The 24,592-nt window shown below is 48.2% G+C and overlaps 1 protein-coding gene across 1 annotated transcript; it reads left to right on the top strand.

The window, feature by feature from the left end:
- Positions 1–13,908: 13,908 nt before the first annotated feature.
- On the top strand, positions 13,909–15,703 carry LOC149371041 (serine hydrolase-like protein). The gene has a single exon (XM_089564399.1). It carries the CDS (start codon positions 14,405–14,407, stop codon positions 15,380–15,382), a length of 978 nt encoding a protein of 325 aa, XP_089420525.1. The 5' UTR covers positions 13,909–14,404; the 3' UTR covers positions 15,383–15,703.
- The last annotated feature ends 8,889 nt before the right edge of the window (positions 15,704–24,592 follow it).

The following is a 24,592-nucleotide window of genomic DNA, read 5'->3' as shown; positions in this document are numbered from 1 at the left end:
CTCTACTCTCTCAAGCCAAAGCGCATTATCGAGAGTAGCAGCTCAAAAGACGGTGGCAAAAGTAAGAGGAACAGAGCAGGAGCGCTAACTCACAACTGAAGTTTATTGATAGGAAACCCAGCGAATATAAAGAAATTGCAGGCAAATAATCATACAACCGGACTTCTTGTCCCCACTTGCTTTGTATTCGCCTTGTTTCCTATCAACTTCAGTTTTGAGTTAGCGCTAGTCCAGTGTATTCTTACTTTTCTACGAGGAAGCCAAAAACAAAAGTAGCCTATGAGCTTATAGAAACATACTATATCAAGTTAAAGGGTGACCGGCATTTGTGACACTTCTGTTATCCTGTATAATGCGGAAAACAAAAACTTTACTGAGATTGTGTTGATTTGTGCGCAAGTTTAATTTGCCTTCTCTACCCACGTTTTTAGGCACGTATGTACACTGCCTATATAAGCAGCAAAGAAAACAAATAAAACAAGCTGATAATTTGCTCTCTTTCCGTCTTCTCACTGTTCCTGTGTTCGCCGTTTATGTCTGCGCAACTCATTCCTAGCAATAGACATGCACCAACTCACCCAATAAGAAGTTGTTATGGTAATCATACGTAGATTCCTTAAGCACTTCCATGTGAATACTACCCACATGGGGGATCACAGCGGCAGCAGTTGATAGAAGCAAGAGTTCGGCCAGGGTCTTGCTTAAGAAATTCAGGGCATAGCTTGCAGAGATTTTTTCTTTCCTGTTTCTTTTTCCATTTCACCATTGGTAATCCTCGCCATTGTTACCAGAAACCACAAATTACTACTGTTGTCTATCACCCCTGATGTCACAGGCGAGCGCTATCAAGAGAGAAGAGGCGAGAGAATCGGTTCGAGAAAGAATCGGTAATTTCAATCCAAGAAGGACAAAAGCCAGTGTGTCGAAAAACATGTTTCCGGAAAGAGCCAGTCTTGCTACAGGATCTTTGGTAAACAGAGTCGAAACAAAGGGGACGGTGCGCGCAATTTCCCAGCAATTGTCGGTGTGCGCAGGGGAATCAATCCGAGCCGCAATGATCGGCGCAGTCGGGGAAGCATCGGAAAGTGACGTCAGTGCCACGCTGTCCAAGTAAGCAAGCGCACTGGCCGTCTCTCCCGATCCGCCGAGCCGGCCCTGAGAAATTGTGTCCGTCCGTCCGAGAAGAGTTGGTACAGAAAAAAAAAAACATCTACTTCGCAGTCAAGAGATATAATTGCTTTTGAAGAAATGAAATACGCAGTAAACTGCCGCACTTCTCCGTAGGCACTTCAACCGCGCCGTAAAGGTTTGGTTTGGTTTATGGAGTTTAACGTCCCAAAGCGACTGAGGCTATGAGAGACGCCGTAGTGGAGGGCTCCGGAAATTTCGACCACCAGGGGTTCTTTAATGTGCACTGACATCGCACAGTACACGGGCTTCTAGAATTTCTCCTCCAAAGAAATTTAACCGCCGCGGCCGGGATCGAACCCACGTCTTTCGGGTCAGCAGCCGAGCACCATAACCATTGAGCCACCGCGGCGGCTGCGCCGTAAAGGAGGGGTAGAAGGTGGCAGTGATACAGAAAGAAGTGCCGAGGTTGAGGGCTCCAGAAAAATTTCGACCATCTGGGGATCTTTAAGGTGCACTGACATCACTTCTACAAGGCTATACGGGGGAAGGACCCGTCAGACCAAGAAGCCCTTCCAATCGAGTTGCGCAAGAGCAGACGAGTTAAATCCTCCCCAACAATATGCATGCAGGATGCCTTGAAGGCCGGAGGAGGGCCAGGGCGAGAACGCAGGCAAAAAATACGAAGGGAACGAAAGTGCCGTATATGTCGATGTGGCAGAATATCGACTCGAGGACAAGGCCACCTTTGCTGCAGGCGCGGTGAGCATCTCCCGCGAGTTAGCAGCCATGGTGGTCACGGACAAAGTAGTGGAGGCAGAGGAGGCTGCTTTCGCCCTAGGAATCGTTCAGGAAGGTGTTAAAACATTTCTTAGCGATTCCAAGACGGCACTCCGCAACTTTGCGAGGGGGACGCATCTGCGCCACAGCCTACAGAATTCTAAAACGTTACCTAAAGACAGGAGCAAAGTGGACTTGGTCAGGGTCCCGGCCCACGTGGGTAATCCAGGTAATGAAGCCGCCCACCGCTGCGCTCGGGGTTTTGTTAGCCGAGCAGGTGAGGAGGCTTCTGACACGGGAGCTCCCCGATGTGAGGTCCTGGATTCGTATCAGGCCATAACGCAATACACAGAGTTCCGAGTGCGCCTGCCTCCTCCGCACGATTCGCGCAACAGAGAACAGGCTACCACGCGCCGACAGCTGCAGACGTCGTCGTAGCTCAACCCGTGGACATACTCTATCATATTCCCCGATCTGGTAAACCCGTTCTGTCAATTGTGTGGCGAGCCTGCCACTTCGGAAAGCGTAACCTGGGACTGCTCGGAGGATCCGCCGCCGGTAGATCTAGTTACATCTCCCTCTCCTGCACAATGGGAAGCGGTTCTCGGCATTTCGGACCCTCGCGTTCAGTCGAGGGCAATGACGAGAGCGCTAGAGCTCGCCGACAGTCTACAAATGGCGGCCACCTGGAGCGGCTGATTGACCCAGTACACCCGCCATTTGATTTGCTGATGTTTCTCTCTCTGCACTGACATCGCACATCACACGATCGCGTTTTACGCTACATCTTTTATTGAAGTACGTGATGTAAGCATGACCTCAATTGTAGGAAAGACATAGTTCATTCTAGGACGACGCATTAAGTGCGAACATCGGACTCGTGTATAGCCTTGGTTATTTGGCTGCTGAACGTGTCCCTCCATTGCCCGTATTTTTTTCTTTGAACTAGGCAGCGCTCATCCCAGTCGAAACAAACAACAGAATGGTTTCAAAACACGACAAATTTTTTTAAGTTTTGTCGTAACGACACATTATATTTGTACTAGTATTATCTAGTACCGTAGTTTTTTCTGTGGTACTTTTCTGTAATCTGAAGATCTGTAGAACTTTTTCTGTTGTAATTACATAAAATTCTGTGGTCACAAGAAAAATTTCTGTTCTTACAACAAGTTTTTGGTCAATACCAATACAGAAAATCTTTTTTGACGACAGAAACATTTCTGTTGTGTTTTTCCATTGGGTTGGTTCCCGCGGCTACTTTCGCGGCTTGGAGAGCCTCCGCCACCGGCCACTTTTCTCTGCCGAACAACGGGCTTGGCTTCCTGCACTGTTTTTCAAGCTTTACGTGCGGTCGCGTTCAGGCGCTCCTGCTTTTCGAGCTAGGCAGCGTGCTTAGAAAAAAAATTTAAAATTGGTTTTTGATGAAAGGACAAGGAGCAGTAACTGTCCCACATATCGGTGGACACCGAACCGCACCGTAAGCGATGGGGTAAAGGAGAAAGTGAAAGAAAGAAAGAAAGAAAGAAAGGAAGAAAGAAAGAAAAAAAGAAAGAAAGAAAGAAATAAAGAAAGAAAGGAAGAGAGAAAGAGAGAAAGAAAGAAAGAAAGAAAGGAAGAAAGAAAGAAAGAAAGAAAGAAAGAAAGAAAGAAAGGAAGGAAGGAAGGAAGGAAGGAAGGAAGGAAGGAAGGAAGGAAGGAAGAAAGAAAGAAAGAAAGAAAGAAAGAAAGAAGGAAAGAAGGAAAGAAGGAAAGAAAGAAAGAAAGAAAGAAAGAAAGAAAGAAAGAAAGAAAGAAAGAAAGAAAGAAAGAAAGAAAGAAAGAAAGAAAGAAAGAAAGAAAGAAAGAAAGAAAGGAAGAAAGAAAGAAAGAAAGAAAGAAAGAAAGAGATACCGTAGCAGGTACCGTAGGTAGAGGTATCGTAGAAGGTAGGCGCCTCTCGCTGATTTCGCCTGATGTCAATTTTTACACAACACAGCACTCGCCCGCTCTTCAGCGGTCTTGGCAAACATTCGCGGCGCAGAACACGCATATGAAGCAATACGAGCACGGCGATTTAGAACGCATGTCGTGAGAGGCTGTCGAGATGGCCGTGCGGCCTAAGTCATCGATTAACGAGCTTTTTCTGTTCGCACCACCACTGATTATAACCTTGGTCGGGGATATAGTTCGTTTTTTTTTTCTGCTGAGCACAGTGCGAACGTAAAGCCCCGCTATGTCTCAGATAAGTTCGACTTCATGATCAGCCTCAGGTTCGTTATTGTTTTCATGCAAAATTTGCCTTGTTTTCTGAAAACTTGAGTGAAAGCTTTAAATGCCTAATATGGTCCTAGCTTTCTCTGCATCATTGCCAACAAGCAACTACCACTACTTACTCAGCGGTACTGCAATTATACCGGTGTTGTTGGAACCGAATTCATCATTCTGTTTATGAAGCAAAGAGGGTGTGTGTGCTTCACAGTCGTGCTCTTTCCGTAGTGTCTGTCGCCGAAATGCCACGTCCAAAGTCAAATTGCAACTACTTGTAACAATCGTGTTGCTACATTCTCGTCTTATTGCTTTCAGCGTCACGATTATCAAAATAAGTTGCAGCGAACTCTTTTATCCCAGACAAAATATCACGCAGTGCTTCCGAGAATATATGTCACCTAACTCGTTCCTGACTGCGAAAAGCCGTTGAAGGAACCAGTAACAGGTCATTACGTGTCCTGTAACTGCTCTAATATGGAGGTGCTTGTCACGCTAGGCATATGTTGTTATGCATTCAACCGTTTGTTTAAACATACCAATTTGTATTTCCCTTATTTTTATAAATACACATACGTCCAACTTCCTTCAATATATTGCTTTATCAAATGGTTTGTGTTTAAAACATGGCCGATTTAAACTTACGCTTAACGCAGCGGCCTATGAATCATGGCGTCGAACTGCACCTTTCATCGAATACTGGTGGTGGCGTGAAAGTTCTCTGCAGTGTCCCAGCCAGTGCCCCCCCCCCCCCCCCCCCCCCCCCGAAAAAAAAAAAGCTTTTGCATATTTTCCTGGACGTCCGTTTTTGGGCTCTCTTAGGGCGAGATGTAATTTTTGACGTAGAACTGGAAAGCTTTTTCCTCCGTGATGCGTCAAGTAGTCCCCTACTTTGTACGTTCACCGTGTTAGTTGCTGTCTTATTTCACACAATTCCACATTCTACACGTTGGCAGTTACACGAGCACTATTCGTAGTGATTGTCGAGGTATCGTGGTCCCCCCCGTTGTCTTGCCATGCCGCCGGCGCGATGACGACGGCGGAGCCATTCACCTGCGGTTGCGGTGGCCAGCAACCTCCTTGGGGTGGCAAAGGGCCACCCATTCATGCCTTTATCTCACCATGGGACACAGCGACGCCAGCGAGGGGATCACCCCTTTTTGGCTTGACAAGGAGCGCCGACCAGCCGCCTCGAAGGAGGGTACTGAGGGCAGAACAAAGCCACTTCCCAGAACTGGGTAATGAAGGCCGCTAATCCCACAGGTGAAATGTCCGGGCAGGTGCTTTGACCTTCGCAGACATGCCGTGGCGGGATATCTCAGCCGTCGGCTTGTTTCCCCTGGTATCCACAACGAATACATGCTGGCGTAAACGTTAACATTCAAAGATTGAGTAATGGTATAACGTCTATAGCGTTCGCCATTTATTTTTCAACAACAAAGCGCACAAAATTTTTTGTGTAAATAAAATAAATAAAAAATCGTTTCTATTTTTTTTTCTTTTTTGATATGCGGAAATCTGCCCCCCCCCCCCCCCCCTCTTTCCTCTCCCCCCTAAAACCACGCTCTGGGACCGCCACTTGTCCCAGCTCACTTGACTTTCAGCTTTGGATACATCACAGCTTGTAGAACATTTATGGGCTGGCTAAAGAAGTCTACCGTGGAGTGCGTCGTGTTAATGAAGTGTCCAACAGGTGGGATATGGTACTGCACCGACAGCTACAGTTCACACTTTCGCGGATTGCTCAACCGTTCACAGGTCTCTGGTCAAAATTTGTCCGACCATTCATCCCTCCGTCCATTTCACCCGCAAGTCTACACGCACGACAGCACACCAACTTACCTGTTCTCTAACTCACTGCAGCGTTTTCCTCCCCAGGAAGGCGTACTCACGCGGATCGTCCGTGACGGCTATAAGTCATTGTGGTATCAGAAAATTGAATAAACATAACGCTTGAAGGTAATGCAATAGAGAATTTGTGGTCCATGTCATACGGGCTAGCGCAATAGCACTGCAAACTACCGAGACACTCATGAACAGCAGTAAAGTGAGGCCTAGAGGTAGGCATTTCCCACACCACTACACACCGATGTCGGCCTAGCTACTAGAGATGTCTCTGCTTTCTAACAGGAAAAAGAGGCTACTTTCATACAAAACAAAGGAGACAGGTATCCCCACCACTGACTGTTTCCGCAAGTAAACTATGTCAGGGCAGACCTTGTGTCTCAAGTAGAATAAATCAAAGCATTACGCATCTGGATACTATACTTTTATTTCGCAATCGCTTTTGCTCCCTAATCGCACTAAAATATAACCAGTAATCCGAAACGTAGAAATTGAAACAAAACAAATCCATTACGTCAGACATCACGAGTTTCAGAGTGGAGGGACTGATATTTCAGTAATAAATAGAAATCTCTCATAATGGAAGTGCCTTTCGCGACCGTGCAAGCACGTACACATTAATAGAGTGATGCGCAATCAAATTTCAGTGCGACGAAACCACGATGGAATTGCTAGCAGTGCCTCCTTAAGTTGTGCTCCTGGAGATCCTTCTGTTAGCAAATTGCGATTATGCGCGGGCGGTTTCACGGTCTAAAGGGGCTAGCAGAATGCGGTGCTTACGTTTTTATTTGGCACCACAAACAGCTCTTTAATAATCAGGTGCTATTTTACACTAAACGCTCTGACACCCCATCAGTCCACTCGTCAATGACAGGTTCCGAGCAAATTTCGCGAATATGAAATCCGATCAACGCAATTTCCCGGATGTTGAATTCAAAACACTAGCTCCTGGGCACCAAAGCGGCTCTCCGAGCTGCCGTGTACGAGCACGATCGTTCCGGGATCTACCGCGGAGGAAAATCACCGTTCTCTCTGACACGAAAGATGACAGTGTTTCCAGGCAAGAAGGACAAAAGCCAGTGGGTCGAAAAACATGTTTCCGGAAAGAGCCAGCCTTGCTACACGATCTTTGGTAAACAGAGTCGAAACAAAGGGACGGTGCGCGCAACTTCCCAGCAATTGTCGGTATGCGCAGAGGAATCAATCCGAGCCGCGATGATCGCCGCAGTCGGGGAAACATCCGGACAGCGACGTCAGCGCCATGCCGTCCAAGCAAGCCCGCGCAATGGCCGCGTCTCCCGATCCGCCGAGTCGGCCCTGAGGAGTTGTGTCCATCCGCGGGGAAAATGTGAGGATATTCGCGTAACACGTGGGGGTTGCGCCCAGCGCCCGTGGCAAGCCAAACACTCGCGCACATGTGCAGCGGGCGGGGCCAACGACGATTTGCAAGAACGCGCTCTCGGGATAATGGTCTTCATATGAACCCTGCGCCGGCATACTTTCACTCGCTTGCAACTTCAACGGCGCGCTTCTTCTAAGAAGTTGCGTGCAATGTTGCAAAATATGGGGAGGCATTCGGGCCGTTGCAGATGTGCAGTGGGGAAATAGAAGGCCGGAAGGCATTAAACGAAATCTAACAGAAAGTGGTCAAGTTAAGCACTGTAAGGTTTCAGCTTCAAGCCGTTAGAGTAGGAATGAAAAGGCTGAGCGTTCGTGAGCATCAGCCGCCGTCTTGCTAGAGAAATCTGTCCAGTTTGAATTCTATGTTATACTGGCGCAGTTTCACTGGGACTAGGGCTACGGTAAGAAACTTTTGGAAGCAAGGGCAAGTAAATGGGCCCCACGATAACTGAAGAACACAAACCTCTGACATTCGTTCCCAAAGAATAACTGCAATGCTACTCTATGTCATGCGGTTGCATCACTTCGACATTGGCTTTTCACTATCATGGAAAAGACTTCGCACTCTATACATGTGCCTGAGCCCAAACAAGCTGAAGAGAGTGCAATTGCGGGCCATTTGATGAGACATAACGACTAAAAACCGCGATAATTCCAGGACGGAGGCAGGTGACAACACAGGGTGGTACTCCTCCTGCCTCCGTCTTGTGTTTGTCGCGGTTTTTAGTAGTTATGCCACACAAGTTGTTGAGCTTAAGAAAAATATGTTGTGTGCCGAATTCCTTCATCTCAATATTTACAAGACCTGCGCATGAAATGTCGTTTAAGAAGAAAAAAATAATGGCAAAGAGAAAAACTACACCGGGACAAAGAAGCGCAAACAAACATGTGAACACCCATCGTGCCCTAACTTCAACTGCACACAAACAGCTGAAGAGTTTCCCATCACAGGAAATGCAACCACACATCTTTTTCTGTATTCTTCTGTATTCTCCAAGAGCTCAGTGGTTGCATCTATTGGAGTGGGCGAGCCAAACGCCATCACAAGACGGTTACATGAGAGTAAGTTAATGCACAAAGTTTCTAGCCGTACAGCAGCGAGGAGTTTAAGCAATGCGAGCGCAATCCTCCTCCTAGAGAGGTCTATGATACTTTCAGATTGTTTAACATCACTCTAGTGCTGCATGGAACAAGTCATGGCGTGTGTGAGATCATCGACGAGTCGTTCGATATGTCGCGATGACCATTTCATTGTTTGTACACGGGTGCATGACATGTTCCGCTGATTCATTACCGACATGCTGTCCTTGTGACGGAAGCGTTTACGTAAGAGAAACGTTGCCGCCTCTGAGCTGCCGCACAAGAACTCGCTTGATGCATTCGACTATGCTAATGAACAGCAAGGTCGCTGGCAAAGTACCTTTCCGCTAGGTCAGCGTTTCGCTAATGTTATGCTTGTTTCGTCACGCTGTGGACGTGCACTAAAGATGACTCAGCACTATCTGAGCACAGTTTTGCAATTATGGTGTGCCACTGGTACAGAAGTGTCGACGTTACTTACCTCTGTATTCAGTAAAACGAATTTTCTCAGTTCTGCGTATGAATACTTCTGGCGAAACTGTGTGCGCCTTTGTGGCTATATTGACTATATTTCCAAGTCACATTGATTCAAACAACACAGTACTCTACTTGCGCAGCCAAATAAAAATGCACGGCTTTTAAAATATTAAATACCGCGCCTATTCAACTACTGTCGCCACTGGAAGTTCAGCAAATACCGCGATAGGATTACTGGAAATTAATTTAAAGGTTGCATGCCACTGCCAGTGACTCCGGTTGAACAGTCAAATAGTTTACACACGTGGAAAAACGGGCCTTACATTAAATTGAAAAAAAAAAGAGCTGCACACGGAGTGAGCAAGCTAGCCAGTTGTTAATGCCAGTGCAGTATTACTAATTAAACCCAACATTTCCGCACTGTCAAAAGTGACAACGTAGTTATAGAGCTAAAAGCTCCTCCGAAATTTGGTCACTTGTCTTCGAGGCTCATGAAGGGAGGACAAATATAATTAAAGAAAACTTTGCCGTCAACAATTCACGTATTGAAAGTTTCGATATACAGGCATTCGTTGGTGCTTAGTAAAAGGCACTGTTTAAATTTCTGAAAATACGCTGATAACTTTCGGTGTTACCAGCTGCTTCGGCAACGTAAATCTATCGTGACTGTTTAGCAAAAAAAAAAAAGAGTAATGCCACCATTATAACAGATTTAAAGAGGCTTTAAATACCGCATCGAAGCTTACTAAACCGAATAATTCATCAACTAGCTCCTACTTTCACACCCGTACCTTCGCTGTGAAGCCGTTCTTTCGTTACTATCATTTTTATTTTCCTTCACTATCTTGATCTCTCTTTTTGCGCAACAACGCAGACTAAGCAACGTTAAGCAGTGGGATACGTATTTCACCCTTTCCGGCGTTATGCACAAAATTGTGCGCATTGTCAATTCGCAGCATTTTCTGGGGGTGTGCAACACCTACTATTGTATTTTCAGCCGGGGTACTTTTCAATGTTCTATAGGGAACGCAATTAATGTAGCTCGTAATAGAAGGTGCATCTTCTCAGGTCCTCCGACATAGTCGTGTAGACGATTTCTTCCACCCGTATTAATGCGTTTTGTTGCTGTTGTTTTCACACCGTCTCTAGAGTCATCTGCATGTTGGAAAGAAAAAATGATATTAAACTAAGGGCCGCACTTTTTTACGCGATTTCGGCGAGGGGGTAGCCCTTATGCACAAAGCGGCTTATATTGTGGGGAAACTGCTTTATTGTAGCGTGCAGTCTAACACTATATAGGGCGCGTCGTTGCAGGTAACTTTAATGTTCCTTATTCCTATCGTGGTCGCGTCGGCTACTACCACCTTCGTAAGTGAAGCCAAGTTCGGTTTCATTCATCCATGGTATTAGAAATTCCTCCAACTCTGGAGTTTTAAACAACGTCGGGGCACCGCACGTGATGAACTCTAAGACCCATAGCCAGGCCAGCCTGAAGTGATGCTCTTTGTAGACGATGAATCATTTTGTTATCTGCCGTTGCCATCCGCTCTTATCTCTGCTTTAAATGGCATCCAGCTGCATAGCAGCTCCTAGGGTGGCATGTGACAATATTTTCCTTACGCGTGAAAGCAATTTCTTTTCACATTTTCCCCCTAAAATATAAGTTCCCCATTTGAGGAAAGCGACCTACAGAGGAGCGCGACCCTTTGTCGAGTGTATAGGGCATTTAATCTCTTCGTTCCTCAAGTACCCACTCCAAAAATTCATTTGTTTCCATGTTGCAACTTTCAACTGTTGTGATACCTCATATGAAATTTCTTGCATGCCTGCGAAATATAACTGAAGTATTTTCTTTTGCAAACCTATAATTAGCTGTCCTGACACCTTCATAAGCTATTTAGGCAAATTTTTTTCTGAAAAAAAAAAAGATGGCCAAGTACAGCCTGAAAAATATTTACTTTTTCAGTAATCGGTAATGAAGTACACTTTCAAGATACTGGTTATGTTTGTTCCAAAACTCTTTCCTACTCCTGTTAACGCTTTCCACTTTCTATTCCACGCTTGATGTAACAGATTTAAGAGTATTAGGCTATCAGAAGCGAGTACGTTAGGTTTTTATAGAAAAATTGCTGTCTCATCTGTTTTAGAGAGGCGTAGAAAAAAAATGTTGATATTCGCCGTTTTTTCATCAAAAACTTATGTGTACTTAAACAGTGACGTTCTCGGTGCAACTGTTAAGCCATATAATCGATCACCGTCCTGGCCAACAAAGAAGCGGAGAAGGCTAGAGAACGGTGCTGCAGAACAAAATTTAGAAGGGTTGTTAGGCTGGTACACATTTGTCAGACAGATAAAAGGAAGGGGGGGGGGGGGGGGCAGCACTACAGCACTAATCCGTGGGCTTCTTTGCTAGTGCTTTAGCAGGGCATCGCTGCTTCCTTTATTCTGGTTGTCATTCTGCATGCAGTAGTGCAGAGCACTGTGAGAACTGCAGGTAGCAAAACTGGAAAGCAGGAATTCACCATAATGAATTTTATGCGCAAGATCATCTGTGGCCAAAGAGCGTCATGGCAGAAGTTATTTTTCTTCTACTCATGGTGGGATCGAAGACCCATTTACTAAGCATTTCATTATTTAGGATCCGACCGCCAGGCCAGAGGAAAGCTTGCGGCCATTGTACCACCACTGGGTACCCGCGGCACTGGGCATCGAACCCAGTACCTCCCCCGCTTGTGAGGAGTATACTTAAACCACTGGGTCACAGCTGCGGAGAAAGTAGAAATTCAATCACGTCGAGTGAGCTTGTATGTCCCGCAAAAAACTGCATGCAGACGTGCGGGCCGCACTCTCTACAGTCGCCACTATACCACCTGATTTCTCTTTACCATAGAGTAAAAAGAAGAAGAATTCAGTACACGTCAGTGTTTCACTGCTCCTTTCTTGGCGATATCCAGCAACCAACATGGTGAATCGTCATGAAGCGATTAGCGCTATTATTTACAAAAAAAAAGCCCTTTCTAATTCTGATTTGAACCACTTCCACAAGACATTTGTGCTGTTATAGCTGTTACCCGCTCTCAAGCATGCACACTAAATGCTTAAGTAATCCAGTGATAGCGCCCCCTACGAATGAGCGTTGTCCCTATTTTGGGATTGGAAGCGCCAAGACATTCACTTTGTCTCTTTCAAGTTTGAACTTCCAAGCTCGAGTGCTCAACCGTGATTATACTATAAAGAGCGAATTTCGCAGAGCGACTCGTTATGTTAACTACTATAATCACGCTGCTGACTTCTCGAGCAAATCATCGCGAACTCACCAAGAAAGCAAGGGGCACACTTGGAGCTAAACGTCTCGGTCCATTCATCTACGCAGCAAAAGTAACCCGGCGGACTCTAGAAGGCCGTTATTACCGCCTTGAATGCGTCAGTTCGAAGGGAAGGTGAACTAACTGCCGAAAACAATGAGCAGCTGCAATGACCTCGCGGCGCGTAACCATACCAGGCAGTATTTGGGCCCAAGAGAGCTGCGCACACAATCCCCAGTGAAGTGGCGCCTTTTGTCTGCTGCTGACGCAGGCACCTAATTATTCGCAGTCAAGTGGTGAGCTAAAAGGCCGAAGCTTTCCCCACTTCCTGTGAGGCCAACTTCCGCTGTACGCGCGCTACGGCGAAGAACTGGCAAGCAGCGGCAGCAGCGATGGGCGTGTAATTTCTGTAATGAGCGGTTTTAGTCGCTGGGACGTGGCCAGGAAAGTACGCCGACGCCTTCGAGTCATGACCGTGAAAGAGAAGGGCCTCTTTTGAGCGCCTTCCATGGATAGCATCGGCTTGGATTGACAGAAACAACATCGGGATTCCCGGCGTGTGAAAACGGTCGTTACACGTGGGGAACTGTCTTTCGATGCCATACATCGATAAGCGCGCGCTTTGTTTTTCTGGTCTTCCAGTAAGGGGGGAAAAAATAATGAAAGCTGGGAACGGTGTTGTCAGAGTCACGGGGCATGCACGCAAGTTGCCCTTTCCCCGTTTCCCCTCTCTCACAACGCAGCTGTCGTTCAACCATGACATGAATACAGCTTGCAGCGAATGGCGGAAAGAAGCGAAATCTACCGACCGATGCTCGTGGGCGTGCTGAAGAAAACTTTCCAGTCATGGCTGTTGGAGTGAAGAAACACGAACGCGTGGTTCGCGCGTGACCGCTGATTCACGACGGTCAAGCGGAGTCTGGAAGGGTTCCATGACGGCCGCTTTGTAGAACATGTGTGTTGTAAACAGCGGAGAAGCTCATGTCCAGGTGAAACGGAAGCTGACTCGTCTGTGCGTAGGAGGCCGTACCACACTCACACTTTGGCCGCGTCCGAGGGACAAGGCCAGTTACACTTTCCACTCTCCGTCTCCCCCCTTCTCTTGTCCTCGACCTTGAAAGAAAAGATATCGAAAACACCGCCCCGCGACGACAAGACAGATCGGGCGCGGGTATCGCGACCTGCCTGCGAAATCAACCGGTCCAGCCACCGGGGCAACTTAATCCTGCGCCGTAAACGTGGTTGTCGCGGAACCCTCCTCCATGACGCTCGCGCGAGATGAGAGGGGGGGCTTTTGGGCGGCAGCCCGCGTGCACGTGAATGGAAAAGCGATCGGGCAAGCTCGGCGCAGGCGCGCCGCTCACGCGCTTTTTGGTGACACCGGGCGCGACTGGGTTGCGCGACATTTGCATCAGTGTGGTGGCGGCGGCTCTGCCGCTGGCCTTCTCCGCCGCGGGTCGCGGCTGCCCTTGACGGCTCGCATCTGTATGCGGCCTTGCCGTCGGAGAGCAGAGTAACTGCTGCTGCTCCTTTGGCGCTCCGGCGAGGGTGAGGAGGAATGGAGAGGACGTGTCTCTGGAAGGGGAAGCCTTGCTGCTCAGCGGGCACGCCGGGGGAATACCGTTGTTGTTTTGGCAGAGTAGAAGTGTGCGGAGTCAACTACGCGAGCCTCTCTCGCCCCACCCAGCCCTCTATCTCTCTCGCTCCACCCTCTCCTCTGCTTCGTTTCCAGTCGGTCGGCTAGGTGCGGATCCACTCCGCCACCTGTGTGAGGAACCGGGACAGCAGCGCGGTTGCAGCGCGCAGCGGACCGGAGAAAGCTCGCGCGCGCGCTCCTCTGGCGCACGTGTGTGCGCGGACTGCGTCGCCAGCGCGGGGGAGGAGGACACAGGCGAGGAGGAAGGAGCTACGAGGAACTAGCGGCGAGGAGGGCAGGGAGGAGTCACCGCAGTCGTAACCTCAGTTCGCGCATAAAAGCCACTGACGCTCCCCAAACAAGCTCACTGTTCTCCGAGAGCTCGTGAAGCGAACGACCGTCGTGTCTTGTGCGCTCGTTCCCGTGTGAAACTGTGAACGGACTTTGCGCCTCTGCGCTGCTCCATTGTTCTTCCTGCATCTGCGTTACTTTCGAGCAGGCCGTCGCCATGGAAAGAAGGAGGTCTCTCAAGTCCAAGGACCTGCTGATACCGGTGTCCTACGGCTACCTGCACGCCAAGGACTGGGGACCCGCGGACGGTATCCCGGTGCTTGCCATTCACGACTGGCTCGACAACTGCGCCTCGTTCGACACCCTCGTGCCGCTCCTGGACCCCTCCTACCGGGTGGTCGCTCTTGACCTGGTCGGCCACGGAGCGTCGTCCAACCTGCCAAGGGGATACCAGTACAGCCACCAGCAGTTCGTCCAGGACATGGAATGGGTGTTGGACTACCTCGGCTGGAGCTCCTGCGCCGTCCTGGCGCACGGCGTCGGAGCAACCATGGCCCTCTACTACGCCGGACTTCGGCCGGACGTCTGCACGGGCGTCGTGTCGCTGAGCATGTCGGACACCGTAAACACGCACCCGGGTCACATGCTGCCGACGCTCGTGCAGTACATCGAGGCGTCCGGAAACCCCGAATACCAGAAGGCCGGCGAGGATGTTTATGAGACCGCGGTTCGGGACCTTGTGGACGTCACGGGCGGTTCTCTGGACGAAGACTCGGCGCGTGTATTGCTCCATGCCGAAGACGACGCTGGCCAGACCCTGCCGCTCGCCGTCCTGTCCAGGTGTCTCAAGGTGTACACCCTGTCCGATACGAAAAAGAACTCCCTGACCATCCAGAACACAATGACCCTCTACCGTGGTCCTCTGCTAATGGTCTCCCCTAAAGACTGGTGCGATGAGAATGAAGACGGCATGCTCCGTATTTGCGAGGACTTCTTCAAGACTTCGTGCGACCCCTTCGTGAAGGTGGAGGTCGACGGTACGCATCATGTGCACCTGAACAACCCTGTGCTGCTGTCCGGTCACGTGAACGACTTTCTCCGAAAGTCGAGTGAAGCGTCCTCCGTGGTCTGCGACAGCTCGCTGCACAGGAACTGCGTGGATACCGCACCTCTTCTCACGGACTTTGTGCTATAACCGGATCAACGGCTACCTCGTGCGTATATCCATATAACAGCACGCAGGTTGTACATAGGCAGTGAAAGCACGCATGACAGTGTGGACAGTCTGCATGTATTTGTGGCGCATGTGTTCGGACGATTGTTTCTCTGTATAGTCTACCCTGTGGGCATCTTGCGACTAGCGCATGCTATCCATGTCCTATTGTTCGTTTTTCACACGCGTATTTATCGTCAAAAGAGCGGGCGCTGCGAAAGCGCCTAAGTCGCTAAGTGCGAAGAGTCCTACTTTTCGTTAACGCCAAATAAACCAAAGTCTTCTTTTTTTCTGCCCTGAAAATACTGCCTACTGTTTCTTATGACCTGCACGCTATCTTGTCGTGGCTCCGCTTGCGGTGTCCAAACGTTTTTCTCCTAGTGTCGAGACGTTGGCCGCTCGCTGCAGTGCCTTTCCTGCTGCACAAATAATGTGAGAAAAGTTCATACCTGCAGATTAGGATGGAACTGAATTTTTAAGTCTGGTCACGTTACAGCGTCTTGCAGCCGGATGTTATGGAAATTCCCGCGACCGATAAAAATCTCAACTAAAACAACGAAAGAACTGTTTTCGTGTTTCTCAACAAGTATTCGCTGCTCAGTCTAGCCAGCGCATACTCACGAATGTAACTGTCGCCTAATTTAAGTGTTTATTGGTGTGTAGGTTATGATTTTGAAAGTCATAGCTTTAATTCCACACTTTCCGTTACATTCTACGAGGCCCTTATATATACTACTAGGAGCAGCTAAACCATCACTTCCCGTCCGAAATTTCTGGAAACAATGCACCATAAACGTATAACTGCGAAGGCAAAAAAATGAGAACAACGCTTCGTTTTTAACGTAAAGGATGGCGGTGGCTGCGTCCAGGTAATTTTATATATCGTTCTGACAGCGAACAATATATACATACACGCATTAGTTGCAATAACCAGTAAAAATACTGCAAAGGTTGCTTAGCCTAGCCCTCCTGGTACCCATCAGGTAATGTGCTATAGTCGTAACTGCAGTGCACAAAAACCTCAAGACAGAAACCTTTAGCTTTCTTTACAGGGTGAAAATGCTCGCAATTGCAAAGTTCTTAGGGAATGGGTACGTAAACACAACGTCCACTGTCACGTTCCAAGCCATCGAGCAAAAAATCGTGTCACGCTAATTTCCACCTTACAATACTGCAGTAAATCCAAAGGTCGGAGATCTTGTCATACTAGGATCTTGTAAACTCGGGATCCGCAGTGGAAGAGAATTAAATTTTTGCTACGGAATACCCGTGGTGCCCTTTTGGTCCTGGAAAGTTGCAGAGATCACAGAGCCAGTAAGGGCGCCGGGACTCATAGCTCGGCTTTCGTCCCTGGTCTTGCCATTTGTAAATGGTGTGTCGCTTCAAGGTGTGTTGCACCTTACATGGTTACAGAGATTGAAAAAGAGTTCTCTGTCTTCAAGTACCGATTTCTGCGATATGCGACACACTTCGGCGCTACACAGTAATACCGGCAAAATAAAGAAATTCATGCGTACATGTTTCTCGAGACGCCTCGAGTCACGGTAGTGCAATGCCCAAGGAGTTCTGCTGTCGACCAAGAGGTCGCAGTATCGTATGAAGAAAAAAGGCGAAACACGCACGTGTGCTTGGCGGAGTCTGTGAACGTTAGAAATACTTATATTGTCGCTCTCTAACACGGCGTCTCTCTTGCTAAGCTTCAGAACGTCAAATTGAACGTTCAACACATGAAACAACTGTTTCCGCTTTCAAAGATCGTTTCCCTGCGTTCCCTTTTCTTCTTTCTCTATAACCTTCCAGAGTTCATCGAAAAAATAGGCATGGAATGCGAAACCAATTCAGCGCCGTTCAATCGCAGGCTTCAGTCGATTCGCACTTAGCACAGCTACATGACATAGGAGATGAAACTGTTGGAGCGCAGGCCACACACCTGATGCTCAGTGCAATTGAGCCGTTAAAAGAACATGGTGAAATGGTATGTGAGCTAGTCCACGTCATTTGGTGCCCCATCGACCCTGTGTGCACAGCAACTACAGACCCATGGCGAAGTAGAAAGCAGTTATCGAAAAACTACAACGCGCTGCAACCCGGATGAGTGACAGGCCTCCCGATATGCGCTTGGATTTATTACCAAACAGCCGCCGACCTAAAAACACAAAGAAATGAGTTGTGTAGCTCGCTGCAAAGCACAAAATAAACGTTTTCTGGACACTGTAGCTGACAGAGAGATACGGAATATTATAAAGGCAGGGATGTGAAAGGGCGGGTGGAGAGGCGAAGTTTATAGTGAACGATGCTTCTAAAGTGCATAAATGCAACAGGATACTCAAATGGTAATTCTGAAGGTTAGCTTGAACGCAACAATACTCGTGAAAGAAAAAAGATTGTCTCGTACTTGATAAATTATTCGTCTTCTTACGTGCATGGTAATCTTCAGCAGCAGTGAACATGCGAACGGTTACCAGCGCACATGATACCGACAAGGATTTAGAACGTTTCCATTCTTCCTGCTGAAGAAGCTCGAGCCTTTAGATGACAGCAGAGCGCACGGTAGAGTTTCAGCTGTATCCTCGGAAGCAGCTATACATGGTTCGCTCCAAACCACTTCGTTTTTTTTTTTTACTTGAGCCCGGTGAACTTTCCATGTCCATTTGGAGAAATTCTTTTTGTACATATAATAACCCTCCGATGCACCGAACTTGCCAACTACCTTTTACTTCTTAAAATCGCCCCGGTTTGTTCTTGTTTTGTTTGTGGCCTCCGTGCAACATAAATTTCCCTTCTAGCTGCACGCGTGTTTGTGGAAGGCTGTGCGCCATTCATAAAACTCTGCCCGTCACGCGAACGAGCCGTCAATATCTCGGACGGAGCGGATCGACACACTGATTTTGACGGTTGACGTCGTCATGTTCACTACGTAAAGAATAAAGGGTCGATTCAGCGGCCTCCATTTCTCATACGCTGCTCCACCGGAGTTTTACTAGCCAGGACAAATCTGGGGTAGTCTACCCACCGTCAGCAGCATGCGCCGACATGACTTCCTTTCCCGGCACTTCGCCCCACATGTAATCCAATCAGCCACTTCTCGCCGATGGTAATGAGGGTGGTTAGGTGCAGGGCGCAGAGATCCACTGTATTATGCAAAGCGCCGTCGGTGCCTGGTAATATGGACTCATTCGCATCACTAACTTCCACGAACACTCGCGAAGCTCATTCGGAGTGACGCCAGGTATCCCAGTCGTCCTAACAGTGAGTCAGTGAAAATGCACGACATAAAACCGCCCTTCCGGCTACATATTCATGAACGCGCACAATTAAGTTTTCCTGGCGTACTCCCGCCCACTCAGATATCGGGTGTGATCTCCACGTGTGCTATTAAGGCATGCCGCAATCTCTCTTACCATCTTTAGGGCGCTTCTCAGCCTTCCTGCCAACCCGTGGATACACACGCAACCTAACCCTTAGGAGCGAGAAGTCATGGCCAAGTGCCAGCCTCACATGGTTTCGCGCAACTTGTGGCACATGGCACTTACCACACTCATAAGCGCGTCACTATCTGCACGTACCACCCGGTGTCAGCCGCTAAGTTCAAGGTTGGTCACAAATGCTTCAGTAAAAGATGAAAAGAAAAATACAGCCGAATGTGTTAGTGAAAATTTAAGCGGGCGTTGTGCTAACAAAACTCAAATAAGGCTGCTTTTCAGCTGCACTCGTCCGCCAAGTGCTCACCGCCATGATCGTCGTCTTTGAACGAATCCCGGATTTCAAGAATTTGCAATAACTTTGCCTGAAAGCAAACAAAGCAAGGAGATGCTGATGCGGGCACAACGCTCTGTTCGTGCCCATCATTTTATTCCCGCTATCGGTCACTTCGCACCCCCCACAATCTGTTCTTTCATTACTTGTTCAGTCTTCAAACTTTTATACCAGCGAAGTAGCTCATTCGAAGACGGTATCCCCGTTTTCAGTACTCTATTCATTCTTTGACAGAAACCGAGCTTTTGGTCACTGTTGCTGTAATTCCATGCTGGCGGGTTCGTGGCTCTATTGGTGGAATTTCAGTCACAGAATAAAGTGGCAGTGGCTTAGCTCAGCTATGCCATGATACACGTAGCGAAAATAGTTTCCTCTACTGAAATGAAGGTTCACGACCACTGGCCGCGGCGATCGTCGGCGCCGAAGGACTCCAGGGCACTGCTCCGCTTCTTGCGAACTTCTGGCCTGCACGATAGGCTGTGACTTCAACGAACAGTGACTTTGTAGAGTGACTTCAATTTTGTGCTACTCTCTTTTCTCCTTCATTTTTTATCCCTTTTTTTTACAAATACTGCTGTCTCTGAGGAGAGACATAGCAGGAGTGGGTAAATACATTAGTAAAAACAAATAACATGGGTATCATAGAGATAGATAATACAGAATTATTAAAAACAGATCAACCGGTCAAATTGTCAGGCAACTGAACAACAAACTCTTCAATTGGCAATAAACGGATTGAGCCGTCCAATCCTCACCCCATTCCCCCCGTGTAGGGTAGCAAACCGATTATTGTTCTGGTTAACCTCCCTGCCTTTCCTCTTCCACCTCCTCCTCCTTCTCTACTGACATTTCGGAGGGACACGCCGTCGTTGTCGTTCAGAAGCTTGGCGGCGTCTCTTTGCGAGACGTTCTTTGGGCGTTTCGGACGCCCCTTAGCCTTTCTCGCCTCGTTTTCACGCTGTCTGCCGGCCTTGTACCATGCGACGACTTCTGGATCGGAAGATTCAGTTTCACGCGGGCTGTGCTGCTGCCGTCCTTCTTCCATGGGGCGCGTCTGAGGAGCGAGCGCATCGCTTCTGGCTTATATCCCAGCTGCGCGGCGCGGCCCGGTTGCCATGGTACTGGTTGCCTTGGTAACGGAGCATGCGCAGTAGTGGCCTTTGGCAGGCACCGTGAAATGCGCTTCTGCTGTCCTAGTGTAGCTTTCGCTGCAAAAATTACAGACACAGTTTTTACCACCTGGAAGCCAAAGGCCACACAAAGGAAGTAACATGAAAGGCGTATTAACAAACTAAAAAAAAACTCTGCCGACGATTACGTTGCATCCTAATGCGAAATTCGAGCGCAGCTCATCAGCTGTTCCAGCTTTTCGATAGATTGAGGAAAAGAATCCGAGCAAGACATGTATGTACAATTACAGACAACTTTTTATTTTTCAAACATTTTCCTTCGCCAAGAAACACTCTACTAACAGTTGTTGATTGTCATGAAAGAAGCGTTGTGGTCGGAGAAATGGATGGATATGTGCTCAACGTGCTACACCAATGCCTGGTTCTCAAAGACGAGGTCTACGCAAGTATTTCGCGAAGTTGTCACAGCCGTGGGAGGCGTTACGAGCGAGAGGAACGGGAGGTTCTCCTGCATAAGTGGTAAGAAATTCCAATTTGTCTTTATATGTGCATTAAAGTCCCCACCCACCCTGCCACCACACTCGCGATCAACCATTAACTGCCACCTGCCATGGCAGTTAATGGTTGATCGCGAGAGTTGCTCACCCAATCAACACTGCGGCCTATTGCTGCAGTGCCGCGTATCTGCCACAACGTTGTTAGCGCTAACGCATGCAGCCCACATCTCCATCTCATCACCCAACGTACCTATAAGCGCGTTTCAGGCGTCCACTGACCCAGGGAGCCAGTTATGCGCACTTCGTTTCCTCAAAATGGTCGGAGTGTAAAACGCTGCCAACGCCACTAACACAATGAACGTGGCAAAACGGTGTAGATGCTTGTAGCCCACATCTCTCTCTTTTATCACCTCGTGTACCTATAAGCGTGATTCAGGCGTACACTGACCCAGGGAGCCAGTTATGCGCGCTTCCTTTCCTTAAAATGGCGCAACGTTTTCAATGGCAACGCATGCAGCGCACACTTGTCACTACCGCCACGTAGCTTAAAGCACGGAGGCGTCCGCTGTTCCAAGAGGGCAGTTTTGCGCCTCTCCTTTCCAAGCTCCCGCTCCATTGGTTCCGCAGCTTAAAGCGCCACTAAGGTGTCCACTGCTGGTTACAACGTAGTACAATGGCGACGGCGACGCCCCGAAAGGCAGAAAGGGGCGCCAAAGAGCTGTGCTCTAAAAAGAGCGAAACGCTGAGGCAACCTATGAGTATCGATCGTTAGCAATATCGAACGAATATTGCATTAGCCATCTTCTCTATATTCAGTACAAATTTTGTGTTATATCCGGATCGCTACTTTTTGATGCCAACGTAAGCAGCGCAAGAAGAGAAATCGTTTGACGACCAGAAAGACGCTGGTTCGATCCCGACCGCGGGGGTCGAATTTCGATGGAGGCGAAATTCTAGAGGCCCGTGTACTGTGTGATGTCAGTCCACGTTAAAGAGCCCCAGCTGAGCGAGATTTCCGGAGCCATTCACTACAGCGTCTCTCATAGCCTTAGTAGCATCGGGCTGCCAGTGTTATGGACATTAGGAACATAAACACTTGACTGCAATGGGGTCGTGCGGGGACCCTAGGGCTTGCCCCGAATTCCTGTTACAATAAAGTTTTTCTGTCTCTCTTGGGATCTTACACCCCGTAAACGAAACCAAACCAGGCACTTTGAATGTCCTACGTCTCTCAGTTTGGCCGTAATGGACGTTTCAAGTTTCAAAAAGGCCTGGTTTGAGGAAGCAAAGGTCGTCGGCGCAAATCCCTGTGATACGCTACGCTTTCATTCGACTAATATTCTTATGCTACTTAGAGAGAGAGAGAGAGAGAGACTCTTTAATGAAATACAGAGAATTTAGCCGGCGTTTAAAAATCGCTGGCATGCTACTCTGCGTAGGGAGGGGAATTTGGGAGATAAAGATAGAAGGAGAGCAGTGTGGAAGGGGTAAAAAAAAACGAAGATAAAATGCGGCCATGAAATGGGTACTAAGGATGCAATGGCGAGTATTGATGTAACCTATGGAATGATGGAGTGCATAGTCTGACAAATAGGCTGACGAAGTTCACTGAATGAAGAATGCATGAAGGTAACGTGCAAGTGAATTTAAAGCTTATCGAGATGTCCAATATCTTTTAAATGTGTAAATAGAAAGTTAATTGCAAGTCTCTGCTGCCTAAGGCAGGCTATGGGACCTAAAACTTTGTTCATTGTTAGGGGCACTGGGCAGAGCTTCTGCATGCAATGTTCATAGTACGCACGCTCGTTAGCATACGCAGGGCAATCAAGCAAGATATGTTCGACAGTTTCTATCGCGGCACAGTTGTCACAATGCGGACTGTTCATTTGTCTAAAACGGTATCGTAGGCCGTTTGTATATGCAGCATTCAGACGAAGTCGATGATAAAGTGTTTCCAGATGTCGAGGAATTCTGGGTGAGAGTCTTGATCTAAGATGTGGGTCGATTGAGTGAAGAAATTGGTACTGATGTGTCAGCAAACTCCAAAGCCGATACGTTTGTTCGGAAGCAAAACTTTTAGCCATTTGAGACGCATCAGATTTCGTGAAAAAAGTTCGAATGTATCTCCGATGTTGATGGCCCTTACGGGCCGCTTCATCTGCTTTTTGATTAGCCTGAATGCCACAGTGAGCAGGTACCCACTGAAATGCTATGCAGTGGCCTGCGGCAATAGCTAAATGATGTAGGTACCCGATGTCCAGGGAAACTGGCTGGTGATTCGTTTTCTTCAGCAGGTTGGCCAGGATCTGCAGAGATGCTTTTGAATCGGTGAAGATAACCCAACGGCCGGCGGTTCGGCGCAGGATGTAAGAAACAGCTTCCTTAATGCTGTGAAGCTCAGCTGTCGTAGAGGATGTCCTCCGCTGCAGCCGGCAAGAAAAGGCATGACCTGTTGAAGGCACATAAAGGCCACAAGAAGAGGTTTCTTTAGTAGTTGAACCATCGGTGAAGATATGGGTGCCCTGCCTATATTCCTCCGTTAAGTAAGCGGGAGTAGATTGCAGAAGCGCTGCCTGTGGCATGCGGCTCTTTGAATTCACACCAGGAACAAACTTCTTCACCTTTAGACGAGAGTGTCCATGGAGGAAAGGCGAGAGTTCGTAGTTTCTGTGGCTGATTAATAGTAGAGAGGGGCAGGAGCTGCACTGCTTGGCCAAAGCTAGAGTTGCTGTGAGTTAGGTGGACACGGTGCAGGAAGTGTTTCTTCCCTTGTAGAACATGGCGAAGATGGGTACTCATAGTTTCCTGGACGGCAATCACCTCCAGTGGGAGACATCCTGCCTCCGCTACTGTTCCTGATGCAGAGGAACCCTTTGGGAGGCCAAGACATATTCGCAGGCAGTTGTTCCGTGCGGCAACGAGAGTCTTATTGCTTGATGTAGATAATCTTTGAAGCACTGGTAGAAAGTAGCGCAAGGCTCCTTCAACGTAGGCTTTTTCAAGCAGAAGCATTGATCGGCAGTTGCTACCCCACCTTGTTCCCGCCATGAACCTGAACACTTGCGATGCTGCAGTGATCCTCTCGCGGAGTTTTTTCATCTCAGGTGACCATGACAGATTATAGTCGATTACAACACCCAGGAATCGCTGAGATCGTACATATGGTAGCGATCGTCCGCCTAGGAGCAGCGGATATCGGGTCATCGTTTTTCTTGTAAACGCCATTGCAACACTCTTTTCTGGCGAGAGACGAAGACCTCTGGAAGTTAGGTACATCGAAATGTGCAATAGCGCTCTCTGAAGACGTTGCTGAGTAATATAGCGCGAACGTGATGCGGTCCAGATGCAGATATCAGCATAAATTGTTATGCGAACCCCTCGCGGAAGGTTTCTTCTTATGTGTATAAGGACAACATTGAAAAGGAGAGGGCTGAGCACCGCTTCCTGTGGTACGCCCCTCTCGCCCCACTTAACGCTCTGAATCATTTGATAGCACTCTGAACATTCTACGCCAATTAGGTGGTCAACAATCTGTGTATCAATGCCACCACTCACTGGTCCCACTTGAACTCCTCACACATCAGTATATATAGGGTAAAAGAATGTATATTACTGTGCGAGGCGTAGCAGTGCCTCCGGGGTATGCCACGTATCTAATGGGTCTCTGTTAGGTTAGGTGGCGTATGAGATGCGCCGCCAACACCCGGAGGCACTTCTACGCCCCGCACGTACCGTGACCCATTAGGTAGTAATTGCACAAGTGGATGGTAACATTGGTAAGTTATACTAATGTACAGGGAAAAAAGGGA

The sequence above is a fragment of the Amblyomma mixtum genome, chromosome 1 (assembly GCF_055824585.1).
Source record: "Amblyomma mixtum isolate Tamu chromosome 1, ASM5582458v1, whole genome shotgun sequence".
NCBI classification, from domain to species: Eukaryota; Metazoa; Arthropoda; class Arachnida; order Ixodida; family Ixodidae; genus Amblyomma; species Amblyomma mixtum.
The sequence above is the reverse complement of the archived record's forward strand: the minus strand, read 5'-3'. Positions and strand labels throughout refer to the sequence as shown.

Coding starts and splice junctions, on each gene's coding strand:
- LOC149371041 (XM_089564399.1), top strand. CDS start 14,405: ATGGAAAGAAGGAGGTCTCTCAAGTCCAAGGACCTGCTGATACCGGTG.